This window comes from Spodoptera frugiperda, chromosome 4, assembly GCF_023101765.2.
Source record: "Spodoptera frugiperda isolate SF20-4 chromosome 4, AGI-APGP_CSIRO_Sfru_2.0, whole genome shotgun sequence".
NCBI classification, from domain to species: Eukaryota; Metazoa; Arthropoda; class Insecta; order Lepidoptera; family Noctuidae; genus Spodoptera; species Spodoptera frugiperda.
In genome coordinates this window covers 6,484,243-6,502,993 of record NC_064215.1, presented here as the reverse complement: position 1 = coordinate 6,502,993, position 18,751 = coordinate 6,484,243, and the positions used below count along the sequence as shown (strand labels likewise).

The 18,751-nt window shown below is 36.2% G+C and overlaps 4 protein-coding genes across 6 annotated transcripts; 1 reads left to right on the top strand and 3 right to left on the bottom strand.

Moving 5' to 3' along the window:
* Positions 1 to 68: 68 nt before the first annotated feature.
* Positions 69 to 2,426, bottom strand: LOC118272655 (testis-expressed protein 47). 2 transcript variants are annotated; one of them, XM_035589285.2, is made up of 6 exons: positions 2,078 to 2,426; positions 1,824 to 2,004; positions 1,238 to 1,456; positions 884 to 1,039; positions 446 to 599; positions 69 to 340 (listed from the first exon to the last, which is right to left on the bottom strand). In XM_035589285.2, the coding sequence occupies exons 2-6, from the start codon at positions 1,971 to 1,973 to the stop codon at positions 168 to 170; spliced, it is 852 nt and encodes a 283-aa protein (XP_035445178.1). In that variant the 5' UTR covers positions 1,974 to 2,004; positions 2,078 to 2,426; the 3' UTR covers positions 69 to 167. The 2 variants fall into 2 exon arrangements, with proteins under 2 accessions (XP_035445178.1, XP_035445177.1); XM_035589284.2 differs by having other exon boundaries at positions 1,824 to 1,991.
* A 143-nt stretch (positions 2,427 to 2,569) lies between these two features.
* On the bottom strand, positions 2,570 to 5,364 carry LOC118272656 (uncharacterized). Its single transcript, XM_035589286.2, has 5 exons — positions 4,995 to 5,364; positions 3,763 to 4,698; positions 3,451 to 3,683; positions 3,042 to 3,220; positions 2,570 to 2,879 (listed from the first exon to the last, which is right to left on the bottom strand). Exons 1-5 carry the CDS (start codon positions 5,045 to 5,047, stop codon positions 2,649 to 2,651), a joined length of 1,632 nt encoding a protein of 543 aa, XP_035445179.2. The 5' UTR covers positions 5,048 to 5,364; the 3' UTR covers positions 2,570 to 2,648.
* A 2,302-nt stretch (positions 5,365 to 7,666) lies between these two features.
* Positions 7,667 to 11,992, bottom strand: LOC118272409 (ATP-dependent RNA helicase p62). Of its 2 annotated transcripts, none has more exons than XM_035588910.2 (6): positions 11,900 to 11,991; positions 11,639 to 11,708; positions 9,915 to 10,982; positions 9,499 to 9,737; positions 8,521 to 8,699; positions 7,667 to 8,281 (listed from the first exon to the last, which is right to left on the bottom strand). In XM_035588910.2, coding segments are annotated over exons 2-6 (1,671 nt in total). In that variant the 5' UTR covers positions 11,641 to 11,708; positions 11,900 to 11,991; the 3' UTR covers positions 7,667 to 8,098. The 2 variants fall into 2 exon arrangements, 1 of the variants encoding a protein (XP_035444803.2); XR_004783359.2 differs by lacking the exon at positions 7,667 to 8,281 and adding an exon at positions 8,856 to 9,369 and having other exon boundaries at positions 8,520 to 8,699; positions 11,900 to 11,992.
* A 492-nt stretch (positions 11,993 to 12,484) lies between these two features.
* Positions 12,485 to 18,239, top strand: LOC118273826 (histone deacetylase HDAC1). The gene is made up of 11 exons (XM_035590982.2): positions 12,485 to 13,300; positions 13,672 to 13,784; positions 14,128 to 14,245; positions 14,564 to 14,664; positions 14,778 to 15,021; positions 15,284 to 15,460; positions 15,553 to 15,655; positions 15,743 to 15,977; positions 16,167 to 16,256; positions 16,404 to 16,554; positions 16,754 to 18,239. The coding sequence occupies exons 1-11, from the start codon at positions 13,252 to 13,254 to the stop codon at positions 16,828 to 16,830; spliced, it is 1,458 nt and encodes a 485-aa protein (XP_035446875.1). The 5' UTR covers positions 12,485 to 13,251; the 3' UTR covers positions 16,831 to 18,239.
* Positions 18,240 to 18,751: the final 512 nt, after the last annotated feature.

Here is an 18,751-nt window from a genome sequence, read left to right as displayed (position 1 = left end):
ATCAATCATACCTATCTAGTGTGATACGCCTGGAACATTCAACAAAAAAACTTACAAAAAAAAACAACCTTAATGGCTACTTAATCGTGTATTTTAAACACAACATTAAAAATGACTAGAACACAATAAAAGAAAAATAATGCAAAAAAGATAATAGTGTCGATAATTTAATCAGAAGACGAGTCGGTATGTTCCTCCCGTTCATCCCTCTCTTCGTCATCTCCCTCTTTCTTCACCACTTCCCAAGGCATTACAGGGAGAGGCTCCACGAAAGAATCGTCTATCTTCAACTTGTAAAGGAATCGAGGCGTGAACTGAGTTGGTAAAGGCCAAACCTCCTCTGCAGGCAAATTACGAAGATAGGAGTAAGTATAATGAAAAATAAAAGATGATAATATAGGTATCCTTATTATAATAAGAGGTGAAAATAGAAAAGGTAGCTCACCGAAATAGAATTTGAAATCTTCGACTTGCCGATGCAAGGCCGCGGTTTCACGAAGTGGTAGAATGTGAGGAGATTGCAACAAGAAGTCGATCAGAGCAACTTCAGGCAGAGCTTCCATCTTAGGGTCTACTACCTTTAATCCCTCAAAGGATAACTGCAAATATAATTTCATGGTAAAGTATTACCGAATCAAGGGTGTTAATATTGTAGAAACGAGTCGTGAGTGCCATTGACTCTATCGAAGCGCCCAGAGTGAATGTGTGAATAACGCAGGCAATTATTTTTAAAAACCTCTCTGTACCATTCGTCTAGTCTTCCCTTAACTAGAAAAGACTAATGGATCTCTACTTCTTTTCATTTTGCTCGTATGTTAACAACCATCAGGAATTAGTTACCTACCTATTAATAATATAATATTTTTAGGTTTTATAAACTTACGTTTTCGTCAGCTTTAGCGAAGGCACATATTTTAGTAAGCTTGTTTAGGAAGATGCGTAGTTGCTCCAAATGGTCTTGCAGGGTTCCAAACAGATCCAGTTTGCCTATGAGCGATGGTGGCCTTGCTGTCACTGCTCGCCATTTAGTGAATAGCAACTGGACAACAATTGTATGGATTTACCACCTAGATACAATATGAAATAGGTACCAAAACTAGGTATATGGCTATGATATATAACATATTACAGTCATGCAATATTTTTTACCACGTAAGATAACTACAAAATAGTTTTTACTTAAGTATAATACATTTAACTAAACAACAAAGATATCTAAATCTAGACTTTAAATTACCGTGCGGATGGAGTGGTATATCATCACTAGTTTCAAACGTCTAAACATTATCCTCTCCGGTACGTCCTCTGTCTCCGTATTGTCCGCCATTATGATATTCAAGAATTCGGTTTCACTATCCACATTAATAGGTTGGTCCAAATTCGACCTTTTGGCTTTCCAGTTAGTCTCTCGTCTGAATAAAAATCTTAAGTGTCTGTGAATTGTGTCTTCTGAACCCTTAAAAGGTGCATAAGAAAAATTTAATCAAGAGTTAAGAGCTTAAAGTTATATCTAGTAAAGTAAGTCAGCAACATTTAGTTTGTTTCTTTGCCAGGTTTTAGCTGCTCTTGACAAACGTAGCGTGTCAGATAGTCTAAAATCTTCGTCAAAAAACATGACTTGGCTACCAAACTGTAGACAGCATTAGGTAATACGTAATTTAAACACTTAACACACCCCAAGTGGAAAGTCCCATGCCTCCTTGGGAAAAGAAGGACCATAGGAAATGTCAAATAATTTGTAGCAGACTTTTTAAGAAAACTTAGACAAGTAGGTACTCCATTTTCTTGAAGTACATCCTTTTCTTAAAAATTTTAACACTTACCTCCAGTATATGAACAAAATAACTGTCGTACACAAGAAGAAGCCCGTAGACATTGATCTCACAGTAAGTGGAGTTCACAAGTTCAATGCTCCTCGAGAAATGTTGAATAATTTCCTCTTTCGGCAGTGCATGCTCGCCAATGTATATCATACGTATAGCATAGGCTTTCTGAAAATAATAGCTACCCACGTAATCAATTGTCGGTTATTTATTATTTATTTTTGGGAAAAATTAGAGTGTGGATGACGACTCACCAAGTTCAGCTTTCGGAAATTATCCTCCACAACATTTAGGACGCTCTTAGTATCGAGTTCGGGCAAAGTTAGAAATTTCAACATGATGTGCAATAACTATGTCCGGATTTACTATACTATTACTTTCTTTTGTAGCTAAATCTTGTTTATCACCTTGTCGATTGTAAACACTGATATTTAACAGCAAAATGTCAGTGTTTCCATGGTAACAAACTGAGGTAGGTACTTAAGTATTGAAACCTTGATTCTCTCGCATTTAAGCAATATCCGACCTCATTAGTTCATCTTTCTTTTTATGCCAATCTGGTGAAATCAGAAAAGTTCTTGGAAATGATGAATAAGGAATACGTGAGGGGGATACCTAGAATTTAATTCCTAAACTTGATTTAAGAAATAATTAGGATTCTGGGAATTAGTAAAAAGCTTTTATTTAACTTGCAGAAACAACTCAAATCGGCGTTTGTTGGATAAAATAAAAATAAAAGTCCAAAATAGCAATAAAAACAATATATTGCACTACGAGCTATAACACAGGTTATATATACCACTACAAGTATTGCTAACTAAATATTTACACGTAATCATCACCATATCTACTTGATTTAACGCTTTTGAATTTGTTGAATCTATTAAACTTGTTTCTTTGACCGTATTGGAAGTTGCTTCTGTTATTTTGTCCGTATTGGTGGTTATTTTGTCCGTATTGGTAGTTATTTTGCTTTGGTCTCATCTTCATCTGTTTTTCTTTCATTTTCGATATATCATGTGAACGAGCCAAGTCGTCTAAATCCTGTGGAATTTCCTGAAATAAAAATAAAGAAAAAATTTACTAACTAAAAAACAATCAAATTAATAATTATTATTATTCTAACTTTAGAAAATATTAAATTAGACTGAAGAACGAAATTCTTTTCACAATAAGGTTTTTAAATTAAAAAAAAGTTTTAATAAAGCAATAACATACCTGATTAGCTTCTTTGAGAACTTCAATCAAACTGCTGGCTTGCCTCGCGTCCTCGTCAGTAAGGATAGTGTGAGACACTCCTTTGTTTTCATGACGACCAGTGCGGCCTATTCTGTGGATGTAGTCTTCAGACGTGTTGGGGAAATCATAGTTGATCACGTGTGTAACACCATCCACATCTAGAAAAATATAAGATTAATTATTTACAAATAATCACATGATCAGGGAAAGGGATAAGTAAAATGGTTATACAATGGGGTCCCATGGAATGAAAAGAGAAAGAGAGGCAGACCACAAAAAAGGTGGGACGACGACTATGGGGATAGCTTAAAATAGATTTTATCATGTCCAAATAAAAAGAAATCATGGTCAAAGTTGATGTTGTTTTTAAAATTTATAATCTACTCACCAAGTCCTCGTGCAGCAACATCAGTTGCTACTAAAATCTTTGCACGACCATTCTTAAACCTATAAATAATTTTGTCTCTCTGGGCCTGAGTCTTATCACCATGAATCCCATCCGCTGGCCAACCGTTTCTTCTTAGTGCAAGGGTTAAAGTATCCACAAATCTCTTAGTGTTCGCAAAAATCAACAATTTACCAAATCCTTCGCCAGAAATCTCATGCATTATAGATTGAAGTCTGAAACATAGAAAGTATTTAATGCAACTCCCAAGTATTAGAGAAGTATCTATATTGAAAAGAAACGCAAGATGCTTACAAACTTAGTTTTTTATCTGTGTCACATATATGTACATGTTGCTTTATGTTGTGGTTTGCAGACAGTTCAGTGGACCCCACATTAACTTGCACAAACTCTCCCAAATAGTCTTTAGCAAGATGTCTCACTTCCTTAGGCCAAGTGGCAGAAAACATCAAAATTTGCCTTTCAAGTGGGACTCCTTCTAAAGCTTGCCGTATTTGAGGTTCAAACCCCATGTCTAACATCCTATCAGCTTCATCTAATACAACATAAGTTGATCGATTCAATGAGACAGTTTTGCTCGTAATGAAGTCATTTAATCTACCAGGAGTAGCAATAAGTATATCAACTCCTTCTTGAAGCTTGCTAGCTTGAATTGCACGACTGGCTCCACCATAGACACAGAGTGTTCTAATATTCATGGACTTTTCAAAACTTTTTGCTACATTTTCTATTTGTCGAGCTAGTTCCCTTGTAGGTGCAAGGACAAGTACAATAGGACCTAGGCCTTTCTTTGCCTTTTTCTCCTTAATATGAACAACAGCTGGTAACAAGTAAGCTAATGTTTTGCCAGTCCCTGTTTGTGCAATTCCTACAAAATTCTGTCCACTCAAAGCAATAGGCCATCCTTGTGATTGTATAATGGTTGGTTTCTCAAAACCTTGATTTTTTAAAAATGACTTGATGTATTCTGGGAAGTCACTCTTCTCTATTTCTATGTATGGGTTTGGTATATCTTCTCCAATGCAAGTAATGTTGTGTTCATTGCGATAATCATCTACTACACTTTGATGTGCTGCTTTAATAGAATAATACTTTTGAGAGTATTGTGTTTTGTTTCTGAATTGTCTTAAAAGGTGCTCATGATTGACTGTTGAATAAGGTATACAGATATTGTTCAGTAAGGTGACTGAAGCAACTTCACCACCAGTTAATTTGGTGCCCTCTGATAATCTGGAAAGTAAATTAATAAATTATTGAAAATATATCAATAGATCTTGAGTGTGATTTTTGCAGATTTAAATGTGATTTTTTAATTTATTAATTCACACCTAAATCTCAGACAGAATCTATATTTTTTGAAGTATTTTAGTGTAGAAGTGTGAACAGGCTAGTAGTACCCTTTCTATATATATTAAGCTTATTGTATTTAAGAATAATGAACTATATAACATATATTAGTATTTCATAATGCAGCCGAAACGAGCATGTGACTTTGTTGGCAATGGTACATAATAGTTTGGACTTACATTTTACGTAAACTTCGTCGAGTCAGGAGTCTTGGCAGTATATTCATCGCCATGTTTTTAAACTATACTCATTTACTTTATTATTTATACTTCGGAAAATTTACACAGTTACAATTTATTTCCCATTTATTTTCGAAGATTACTCTGTTCGTAATTCAGCGGTTTTGAGGTTAGAATGCTGATGAAACTCAGTGCAGTGATAACAACTAACTCACTATATTCTGTTAAAAATAATTAGAATAAGGAATATCACGCCTGTTATAATAATTCAACAAATCGCGATAAAATTAAACCATTCACAATCACAAGCATGCAAACCATGCAAACATGACAATTTGACAATTTAAATTGACTTTTCTGTGATTGATTGACATAGACTACAGGTCTATGTAATTTTTAATTTTTTAATACCATAGTGTAACACAATTCTAGAAAGCATTACACAGATTTTAGACAAACTCCGTAATAATGACCCATACCCATGGCCAAAGCACGCCAAAGAGTTTAATAAGTATTGGAGAACCCATGACCCTGAAAGGCAGTCAATCATCCGATTTCCTGACTGCCAACCTCAGAGTAAACCTACACGTAGTTCTAATTCTATTCTAAAATCATGGTCTGGGTAGTTGAGCTGTTAACCATCACTGGCCTGTAGTAACCATTGTAATTTTATGATTGACATTGTTATTTATTAGTGATCAAGGTCTGAAACTGAAAAAGGTCGCATGCGACGAGCATCCGTCGCGTCGCGTCGGGACGATGACGGTTTCTGTGGAACCGCAGCAGCTAAACAAGCCCGTCACTGTTACTGCTGGCGGGGAAACCGTGGTGCCTTCGTCTCTAGGAGGCGGGCACCGATACCTACCAAAACGGACGCGGGGCCGAGCTCCTCACAATGGCACTCTTTTGTTTAGGACCGCGCGGACGTCTGCTTTAGGGCCGGCGCTCACTGACGGCGTGTCATGGCATGCCATAGTAGGTAGCATCCTGCTGAAAGCCTAGCCACTCCGGAATCCATTATGGTGCTCCCACACAGCGGTTATATAACGTTATACAACAATGTGTAACAATAACATTAGTGTTTAAACAAATTATAACAGTGGTTGTAGAGTATGTTACATGCTGTTATAAATGTTACACAATGTTGTATAACGTTATATAACTGCTGTGTGGGAGCACCATTAGTTTTGCTCCGGGTATATTCCAAGTTGATAAGGTAGGTACAAGTTGGTTGTGTCGCTTAGAGAACATTTAATTTAAGGTTGACTGAGATTTAGTATGCACTTCTTCTTTAGTACTCACTTTAAAAATGGCACTTCTAGCTGAACAATCTTCTAACAATCAACAGCTAGCAATCATAACAATTTTTCGATCATCATTTTTAGTCAACTACACGTCTCACGAAATGAAATGGTGCTCCGCGGAATAAAAAACAGCAAGACACGCCATGCCGCCGCATCCTGTGGCACGACTGGCACGTCGCGGTATCAAAAAATAACAATTTCTATCCTCATCGAGATAATGGCGTATTTACAATAGTCGGTTAGACCGTATTCGGCCACTATATAATATAAACAGGTATTCGTTTGGCCGTATTAATTCTGTTTTAGTTGAACCGAATGCGGCCGCCGCCTACGGTAACCGACCTAATGTTAATGCGCCATAAGATTCAAAATAATTAGGGTCGGTTTATCTGACGTAAAATACGTCGAGCGTATCATCGGTTGAGTGTGAACGGTAAACTGTTCTGGCGTTACACAACGCATGTTCATACACCGACCCTTATTATTTAAAATCCTTTGCCATAACACCGTGCCATGCCGGCATTGGGCGCCGACCCTTAGGCCTCGGCCTCGAATTTTGCGGGCAGCGGGGCGGCGGCGGCGGCGGCGCGGCAGCGGCAGGATCTTTTGCGTATAATCAAATGGACCGGTTTTCGAAAACAGCGGCGCGGGAGCGGCGCGGGAGCGGGCAACGAGCGGTGCACTCCAGTCAAGCGGTGACCGCCCGCGTTGCGCGTCTGCATTGTAGTATAGTGTTGTGTACCTACATTTTTTTTTGTGACGTATCAAAATGTCCTCGGTCGTGCAAGAGCAAATGATTTCGGCAATCTTTGAGAGGACACCCATACGGAACAGCAAAGATGTGAACCATAAAAATAGAAGAAAAATTAACCAATTATGGGAAGAAATAAAAAACGAACTGAATATTGAAGACTAAAGCAAAAACTGAAATCACTCTTGATAGTTTCAAGAATATAGTCAAAAGTTTCTACACTCATTCTAGTGTAGTCGTAGAATTTGTCGGGATTTTGTCTCTGTTCTTCATAATTTCGATAAAACTCGCCATTTATTTTCCTTGCCCTATAGTAGGTCTTCTTCTTTTGCCCACAGTAAATCGAGCGTTAGGAATAAATTTGAATCAAAAAGATTTCGTTCGCTAATAAAAACAAATATCTCGACAACACAACCACGAACACAACACTACACCGCTGTAGTGCCGCGCGATCTGCCCGCTAGTTTCGAGAACGGGTCCGCCGCCGCCGCCCCGCTCCCGCTCCCGCGCCGCCGCCGCCCCGCTGCCCGCAAAATTCGAGGCCGAGGCCTTACGCAGTTTCAGGCGTAACAAAGGTAGGTACAATATCTAATAAGGTAAACAGGAAATAAAATACATTTTATTAATAATTAATTTATTGATTATTATTACACGTTATCGGAAAGGGGCATGGAATGACGAGCACAAGTGATGAAAATATCTCACATCGAGATGATCATGAAGTATTAAAATTATTAAATAAATAGTTGAGAGCAAGTCCTCCACAAGACAAATACTGCATGTACTGTCCTTGCAGCATGCACTATAAATTAGCTAATCCTTTGTAGAATCACAGTAAAAAATATATCACAGTGTAAACAAAATATACTTTACATTCAGGGATGTTTCAGATGCTAGTAGTAGAAGAAATTCAATTAATCTAGCCTGCCTGTCATGTAACCACAAACTGCAATATCAACCAAACAGTATTTCTACACGACTTAATACTACATTTCACACAAGTACTCATTTAAGGATTTGCTAGGTACTAACACTTTGTACTTTTAAAATTAATAGTCACTGTTAAATCTCTTGTGGCCACCACCACCGTTGCTTCCTCCATTGCCCCTTCCGAAATTGCTTCCACGCTTGAATGAGCCGCCGCCACCGCGACCGCCTCCATATCTGTTTCTGTTCCAGCCTCCACCTCCACCGCAGCGATCAGCCATGGTTTGGAGTTGAGGATTCACCACCTAAAATAAGAAAAATTCGTTAAAATCTAGTAATATTTTTAAACTACTATAATAAGTATCAATGAGGTTGAAAATAATGTGACAACATCTGAGGATGGGATCCAGACAACATTGTGTGGACACCGAAGGCATGTAGCTGTTTTAATGTACCTCATACTTGCATTCATGTTATGCTATATAGAAGCATACCCATGCCAAAGGTATGAGGATATCAAAAATATTGATGCACAAGTACAAACCTGATTGGCTTCTTGTAGTACAGACACAAGGTCTTTGGCTTGACGAGAGTTAGATGGGGTGAAAAAGGCATAGGAAGTGCCTTTTGATTTTGAACGTCCTGTTCTACCAATTCGGTGAATGTAATCCTCTGATGAGTTTGGATAATCAAAGTTAATAACGTATTTAATTCCATCAACATCTGAAAGAAAAAATAACATCAAATACTGCTCAAAACTATTATGTGAGAAAGCTAGAACAGTTTTTAATAACAGAACAAAGAATTCGATAAGTAAAGCAAGTTAACCTTTAAAAATCTGTGTAATGTTATGGTAACTCATAGCCGTGTATTACTTACATGAATGAGTTACACATATGTACCAAATACAATTCAATATTTGCCTCTCACTCAGAACCCTGGAGTCTTATTTAGGGCGTTGATGTTAAGTATTATCTCAGTTTGTAAAATCATAATGACACTGCCCCATCCAAAACTCCATTTGGCCGAAATAGAAAACCCTTGACCTTCTGACGATTACATTTCAACTGTGGTCAAGTTTTTAACAATGCACATCGGAGATTCGTAACATCTCGGTAATCTTATTGTTATACACAAGTGCATCACCAGGTTTTCCACACTCTCAAGTGTATCCGTCCGTTGATAGACGAACATACCATCAAGCTTTCCGGCCTCGGGTCCAATCACAGTGAAAGGCACCTATGAGGCACCATTATAATGACGAGTTATTGCATTCTCTAGGCATTATACTGCATCAGACTAAAACGTCATCTACAAATCCCGTACAGTAGTGACTTGCCCATTAAATTCGGGCAGTAATCAGATAGAACACAATAACTTTCCGCCAGTGCCTCTGAAAAGTATAAACAAATCCAAGTTATAATAAATAAGGTATAAACAGATTTAACAAATAAGCAGTCATAATTTGATTGAGTAATTGCTACAAACCCAGTATACAAAATTAAACTACTAAAATATTTACCAAGTCCTCTGGCTGCAACATCTGTTGCTACAAGTATACTGGCACGGCCTTGCTTAAATTGATATAATGTTTCATCTCTCTCTTGCTGGGTCTTGTCTCCATGCATGCATACTGCAGGCCATCCATATCGTCTGATATTCCTAGTGATATTTTCTACTTTCCTCTTAGTTTCTACAAAAATAATTGTTTTGGCACCAGGCTCTTGGCTCTGTCCAATTTCTTGTAATAAAACATTTAATCTGAAAAGAAATATTGTCATTAGAAGCATACTTTACCAAATTATAGAAACAGCTTAATATTTTCTGGTCAGATCTTCTTAGAGGAGTAAATTTTATTTTAATCAAATTAGTCATTCTTAAATCAATTCATCATAAGGAAATTTAAGTGATACAAATTTATTATGAGCTAACACTTACTTATTTTCCTTCTCATGTTCTTGGCAGACATCTACAATCTGCAAGATGTTGTGATTGGCTGATAACTGAAGGGATCCGATGTTAATTTGAAGGTAATCTCCCAAGTAATCTTCAGCTAATTTTCTTACTTCTTTGGGCCATGTGGCAGACCACATCAAAGTTTGTCTATCAGGGCGAATCTGCTCAATGATTTTTCTAATTTGGGGTTCAAAACCCATGTCTAACATTCGGTCAGCCTCATCCAAGACCAAATATGTGCATCTTTGTAAATTGGTGGTACCCTTTTCTAAGAAATCAATCAATCTGCCAGGTGTGGCAATTACTATCTCAACTCCACGTTCCAAGTCACGGCCTTGTTCTCTCTTGGGTGCACCACCAAATACGCAAGTGTTACGGACATAGGCAGAGTTACCAAAGTCTGAAGCAACTTGTTGGATCTGTTGTGCCAATTCCCTAGTTGGTGCAAGTACCAATGCAATAGGGCCATCTCCTCGCCGAATAGGGGGCTGATTATTGATATGCACAATAGCGGGTAGAATGTAAGCAAGAGTTTTGCCTGATCCAGTCTGTGCAATACCAACCAAATTCTTGCCAGACATGGCAATAGGCCAACCTTGAGCTTGAATAGGGGTAGGATCTTTGTACCCCATGTTGCTTATGCTTTGATTGACATAATCAGGGAAGTTTGCTTCTTCAAAGTTCTGAATAGGATTAGGGACTTCAACTCCACTAACAGTGATCTCATGTTTGCTTCTATACTCTTCAACTTCATAAGGTGATCGGCTTAGAACTGTTGGGTGTGGGTTGTAGAAATCCTTGTTGAATGGTTGCAGAGACATTGAATCCCAATTTGGACGGCGCATGTTTTGACCGCCGGTAAAATCTTTTTTACCGCCACCGCCTCCAAAACCGCCACCAGATCCGCCGAATCGACCACCACTTCCGCCATTACCACCGAACTTCGATCCGCCATTTCCAAATCGGGAGCCATTGCTGCTTCCAAACTTCCTTTCTCCGCTGAATTTGGAACCACCGCTTGGAGCACGGCTATTGTTCCAACTATTAGACCTGCCAAACAATACAATACCTATAGATTACACATTATTACATTATACACAGGTAAAGAAATCAATGAGTATCCTCAAAGGCGCAGTTAAGACAAGTTAGACAAATACCACGTACATCGTAATTGTGTCAAAAACGTGCTAAAGTCACAAGTCGTACACGTGCCGCACGTGTTCGCAACCGGTTTTGTGAACTTTATCGCTCTTATCGTATTAATTAGGTACCTACCGACTATCGGAATGAATCATGATTGCCCGAGAATTACTCAACGTGTTTCAATTTAACAAGTGCCAGTTATTGATCGCAGTAAAATTCTGCTTCTGCGTGTTAGATACGCGAATAGGCCACGCATGCGTTCTACGGGCGCACCCACCATGGATCAATGAATTTATAGAACAAAATGGCGATGCTAAGTTCCATGTATCGATTAAGTACCTTCTTTATTTAAGTAGTAACAATTAAACAAATTATTTAATTCTATAATAAGTAAATCTAAACTATGCCGAAATTTATTTCTCTCAATTATGCAAATAGGTATCGGTTGTAATGATAAATGACACGGTGAAAGATTACACAGCAGAGTTTAATATTAAATTACCACGAATATAGCTAAAATAAATGCCGCAACTGTAAAATAATAGAATAGAAAGAATACTTACATTTTAGGGGATGTGATTTATTCCAGGATGTTAAAAGTAATTCAAGATAATTCTATGTAGCAGGGTCGATCTGTAAGTAAAATGGACGATGTTTAGTAAAATGTTTGTCAAAAATCACAACACTTCACATTATTCACGATAGCTTTGAAAAGTGTCGAAATACAAAAAAAAAACTGTATTTAACACTAAATTGAATAAATTTATAGAATTCAACTTTAATTTTTTTTTGGAAAAACTAAATAAAATTAGAACACGTCCCACCTGGACCACTGCTGACGCCGAAAGGAGAGTTTGTGAAAGAAATCGAACACTGCCAACCAGCGATCATTCGTTCTCACGAATGAAAAACTACGATTTATCGTTCAGTACCTCATTCACAATAGTGATAAGAAAAGAAGACTTACTAAAATCGATTCCTTTAGTCGATTTCTGTAAAAGGGAATGATCGTATAAGTTTAATACAATTGAAAATTACGCTTTAAACCTTGGTTTAGTCTTTGATCATTTTTTTCAACATCCTCGACTTTGAACATAAATATATCCTAAGATGGTTTGAATAGGATAATAGATTTATTGAATGCTTCGTCAATATGTTTCACACACAGGTTTCACATACGTGTTCTTGGATGGTACGGAGGCTACGAAGCACAAAGTCTAGATATAGACACTAATAGAGCGACTGCTCAAAAGTTCAAGCATAGCAGTGGATGAAAACGGACTGATGAGAAGAAGTATAAGTAGGAACAAGAACATAGCATTATTATCATTAGTTAGTTAAGCAGTGCCAGTAGCCTTACTAGCTATAAAAATATTTAATTATCAGATAATTTGTATGTGGTGTGAGTGTGTTTGTGGTATAGTATGACCTTAATCATCAGAACATTATCATAATTTACCGTGGAATAGAAGTTGAAGACCAAGATGGTAGTGTAAATATGTAGTACCTACTTGGAGGTATTGTTATTGTCGGCTCCTTATTTGATATAAAGAAAAGTATATGAATAAATTATATACTTTACTGAGAAATGTATAGTATACACTATGTATTAGTTAATGATCGGTTATGTTACATTAAGTTAAATCTTTGTCTTTATTTTTTTACTCTGTTGTGTTTATATAGACATACACGAAAAGAGATTATTTTATTATTGAAATATTAGTTTTTAAGTACCTACTGAATTGTTCTAAAAAAATTGGTTGCTAACTATATTCTGTTAAAAATAATATTTAATTAAATTGACTCGAATGAATAAAGTACTATTGGCATAGAACCCTTCTTCTGCGAGTCTGACTCGCAGTTGGCCGGCTTTTTAATGTTGCCCATAGGCAACATTCAGTTATTTTCTCCACAGAATTTTATCTAATCTGTGATTTTCTCAGTATTTCTAGTTGCTTCATTCATTCAGGATAATCATTTCATTCATATTCAATCATTCATTCCCTCATTCTTCACTCATGCTCAATCTCATTCTTGTCACAGGTCACTCATTCATTCGTTAATTTGAGGAAGTTTTGTGTGTGCGGTGATGTTCGTGGATCTATTTTATTTTTAAGTGAAAATATAAGTAAATCTTTGACTTTTTCTTTTCTAAAGTGTACATCAACATTTAATAATGGCGATGCAACCACATAGCAAGAAAAGAGTATGCTATTACTACGATAGTAAGTATTATAAAGTTTGTTACCCGCCACTATGATTGCTTGATACACGCGTACTAATTTTAAGTAGTTAATCACTGAAAACATAACACATTTCGAATAAAAATCGAGTTATATATAATGTTTACACTATTATGTTGAATAATATCAGAAATAAAGGTAATGCAATCGTCTTGACAAATTTATGTGCTTGTGTGATGAATCATTTAGAGGCGTCTGTACTGCGTTCTTTACTGTGATTGGCTACAACACTTTCGTTCGCATCTTGATATGTGTGGTACAGACGATTATGTGTCAAGCCACAAAATGTACTGAGAAACATGTTCGTATGAAGTTAAATTTGGTATTTTATGAATTGTTTATTTTCTTTTTAGGTGATATTGGAAACTATTATTATGGACAGGGTCATCCCATGAAACCTCACCGTATACGTATGACACATAACTTGCTTCTCAACTATGGATTATATAGAAAAATGGAAATTTATGTAAGTTTTAGTTTTCTTAAGGTATTCCTATTTGGGTATAGTTTAATTAGTACAATATCAGTATTTACATCAGCTAGATTATTTTACTATATTGCACTAAAATATTATTTAAAATCCAAAGAAATGCAATGAGTAAGTATACACAAAACAATGCCAATGTGTTATTTTTTGCACATTTTTGCATTGCATAATGGCATCTATTAAGCCTGGAAGCATCAATTGATTGTTCTTGAGGTGCAGCTACAATACTAAAATTCAATAATAAATAAAAAAAAATGTATATACCCATAATATTATCTAAATAAATAAAGAGCAAAATTAAATTGTGGTATTTTTCTAACAGAGACCACACAAAGCTACTGCTGACGAGATGACAAAATTCCACTCCGATGACTATATTCGGTTCTTGCGGTCAATACGACCTGACAACATGTCCGAGTACAACAAACAGATGCAGAGATGTAAGTATATCCATATTAAAGTTGTATAATCTATCTGTATAAAAGTTCTTAGTACTGATTTTCATTCATGCCTCAGTCATACTAGAATGGATATTAGCAAAAAGCAGAATAAAATACCACATAATCCCCAGTAATCATGTGGTATTTTATACTTAGACTGCTTAAATTCATGGTTTTTTTCCACCCCAGGATTGCCACATCTTGTTAATAAATAATGTATTTTTGTCCATACTACTCTTCAGTTATTGTAATGTATGAATAAACTTATATTGATAGCTATTATAAGCCCTGATATTAAATCATGTTATTTATTTGCAGTCAATGTGGGCGAGGACTGTCCAGTGTTTGATGGTCTTTATGAGTTCTGCCAGTTGTCAGCTGGAGGCTCTGTGGCTGCCGCTGTCAAGCTAAACAAACAGGTAACAACACAGCACCATTATTATCAAATAACTATTTAAAAATGTATGCATTGCTTGAAGTGTAATGTTTCTCACTGTTCCTTTAAATAATGTAACTGTTTTCTTGTTATCAGGCCTCTGAAATCTGCATAAACTGGGGTGGAGGTCTCCATCATGCTAAGAAATCAGAAGCATCTGGTTTCTGTTATGTCAATGATATTGTGTTGGGCATCTTGGAGCTGCTCAAGTACCACCAGAGAGTACTCTACATTGACATTGATGTCCACCACGGAGATGGTGTGGAGGAAGCATTCTACACAACAGACAGAGTCATGACTGTATCATTCCACAAATATGGAGAATATTTCCCTGGCACTGGTAAGTAAATTGTTTACTCATTTCTGACATTTAGGTTTTATTGTGGTTTTTAATTTAGATTATTTTGTTACTAGCACAGCTTAATTCTTTGTTCGTTTGTAAAAACTGCTGAAGGGATTAGAATGAAACTTGGAACAGGGGTAGATTATGCTCTAGAATAACACATAGGCTACTTTTAACCCAAGGAAATGTTGGAGAAGCAGCTAGTAGAAGCTAATATACTATAAATTGATAGCATTAATTAAATGATTTGTCTGAACAGGTGACCTGCGGGATATTGGCGCTGGTAAGGGCAAATACTACGCGGTAAACATCCCCCTGCGTGACGGTATGGATGACGAGTCTTACGAATCTATCTTCGTACCCATCATCTCGAAGGTCATGGAGACGTTCCAACCAAGTGCAGTGGTATTGCAATGTGGTGCAGACTCCTTAACAGGTATGTAACATTTTGATTAAATAATTCTGAACAAAAATATGCACAATTTGTAATGGTTTGTTGTATAACATTGTTTTGTTTGTTTGTAACAGGTGACAGGCTTGGTTGTTTCAATTTGACTGTACGTGGCCATGGTCGCTGCGTAGAACTCGTAAAGAGATTTGGTCTACCATTCTTGCTTGTTGGAGGAGGAGGGTAAGTTATCCTAAATAGATAATTACTTGACTGTTCCTATATACTTACCGATAGATGATTTGCCTAACATTGCTGTTCTATTTTTAGATACACAATTCGTAATGTTTCTCGTTGCTGGACTTACGAGACCTCAGTAGCTCTTGGCGTGGAAATAGCTAATGAGCTCCCCTACAATGACTACTTTGAATACTTCGGCCCTGACTTCAAACTTCACATATCACCTAGTAACATGTCCAATCAGAACACACCAGAGTACTTGGAGAAAATTAAGAACAGGCTGTTTGAAAATCTGCGAATGTTACCGCATGCGCCCGGTGTACAGGTATGTAGTGATCAAATATTTTACTTTTTATTTAGTAAAACCATATTCCCTATTGTTATTATTATTAATGAAAAAAAACTTGCACGCAATTAACATAGGTTAGCAGGGCTTGTATTACAATTTAGTTTCTGACGTTAACTATTATTTATTCCGCCAAGAGAACATATTATATTCTTTTGATTATTACAGGTGCAAGCTATCCCCGAAGACGCAGTTAACGATGAATCCGAGGATGAAGATAAAGTTGACAAAGATGAGAGGTTGCCACAAAGTGAAAAGGTGTGTTTTTATATAATTATTATTGTAACCCTGTTGAATTGATTATTCTATCAGTCAGTAACTGTTGCAAAGCATAATCTTATATGTGGAAAAATTAGCTATTAAATGCTACTGTTTTCTAGATACTAAAGTTTTAATTGTTTACAGGACAAGCGCATCACTGGTGATGGGGAATTGTCTGACTCGGAAGATGAAGGGGAAGGCGGTCGTCGCGATAACAGGTCGTACAGAACACCACAGCCCCGCAAGCGCCCGCGTTTAGACAAAGACGGATCTACAATCAAAGATGAAATCAAAAGTGAGTTCCATTTTATATCATCTTCATACAAATAGTTTTCAGTCTTTCAGTTTTAGTTCTCATGGTAATTCAGTCTACTTCATATATAACTAATGTCGTCACTAACATTTTTGTGTATAATAAAATAGAGTATGTATTTATTCAAAGTCCATGAGTATTTTGTAAACTTGTAACTAATGTGTCAATGTGATTATTTTAGCTGAAGACTCAAAGGATGACGTCAAGAACATCAGCAGCGTTGAAGAACCAAAGAAAGAATTGCCGCCTAATCCCTGATGTACGCGATAACCGCCCGTCGCAGTTCAGTTCATTGTCTCCCAGTAGATAATGATATGTGCGACGCGTTTACAAAGGTGTTTGTAACAAGCGCAATATCGGTTTTATAATGCTCGATGTAGTGCTCCCTAAATATCTATATATTTGATACACACAGGATTGTAAGAAAATGTCTGCAGATCTCAAATTTTGTAATGGTTAGTTCCTCTGTTGTTGCACTGGTTTTGTCAACACAAGTGGTGTTTTTGCCATTAATTAACTTAAAATCAAGTAGTAAAAAGACATTTCTTGAAGTTTTAAGATAGAAACCCTAAAATGGAACACTTGAATAAAGTACATTCTGGTATGTTGATCGTATTATCAGATAGCTGATGTGTGATTTTGTTTTATACAAATAGTAACTTCATCTAGCATTAAGAATTGTTTGTAATTGATAATGATAATGTAGTTGTAATCAATATTTTAAATGATTGAGATTGTCAATTTGATTTTGAGACAAATTATTTTCTTACGAATTCATTAGTTAGTTCTGACACTGAATAGTGTTGAATTTACCATTGTTATAAATGTAATAGATCTGCCTATCGGTGGAGTTAGTAATTTTACACGATTCTACGTGTAAGTAGTGCACACTGCCTATACCTCGTATTAGAAAAATCTTTTTATTCAAGCAACTTTTCACATCATAAATATTTGCCTAAAATGTCAACCACCGAATGCTTTTGATTCAAAACATGTAGGAGTTATCATCTCGTTAGATGTAAATTATTTTTATAAATGTGACATTTCAGAATAAATTATTAAAATATCACAAAAATGCAATTTTCTCTCTTCTAGTATTTCTTCCAAGTGAAACATTTTTCTATATTAAAATAATGAATAAAAGTATATAAGTTAGTTCTATGTAATTAACTATCACCACGCGGCAGTTTTGTAGAGGCTGTATGAGTTGATGGACGCAAACTTCATGACACCCCCTACGAAGCCGTGCCTTCCAAATATTAGGATTGTTAGGCTAGTTATCTTCGAATGTGTTATTGTTTCCACACTTGCAGCAGTTATTACATTGTAAAGCATGTTGGAAAAATTCTGTACATAGGATCGAATCATACGTTATTCAGTTGAAACAACTATAGACTACTTATTTTCATGTTTCGATTCTGTGAGTTGAGCATTTAAATAATCGCAATTACATTCAAACCACAACCATTTTGTACAACTAATAAGTATTTATTTATTGTATTTAAAAATTTCGATTTGTGTAATAGATTATAATAATATATTTTATCTGAGAAAACATTAAAACATTCATGTCTGAGGGTGATGACGAATATTTTTAATTATTCGTAATAAATAGAATAAGACTGTAAATATATTTTTTATTGTTCAATATATATCCATGTCTCAAATTTTATGTTTTATTCCCATATTCCTACCATGAATTAACATTTCGTGTAATTTTATGGTGATAAAAATTTTTTTAGCAACAAATTATAAAGAGGATGCCAGTTTCTATGAAATCTAGTCCCACCTTCCAATAGCTATGTGTGTTACATGCAGGATTTGCATCCTCCTTTATGAAAGTAATATATTTACAACGAATTATCAATTCCCTGGACAATTACTATTTTATTTTCAACTAGCTTCCGCCCGCGACTCCGTCCGCGCGGATGTCAGTTTTCGCGTGGAAGTTTTATTTCTCAATTTTGAGTAAATCTGACATCATATAAATATCTATTAGACCCAAATACGGCAAGGCCCATAATAATTAAGAAGATCCCTCTATTGAGCTACTGCTGTTGAGCTCGCGTTCTGTAGAATAAAACTGAAAAATAAAGATGTTTTTTTCTACGTATTTTTCCATGATATCGATTCAACAGGTAATATTTTGTCCATTATTGAGCCCAATGATCGCTACCTC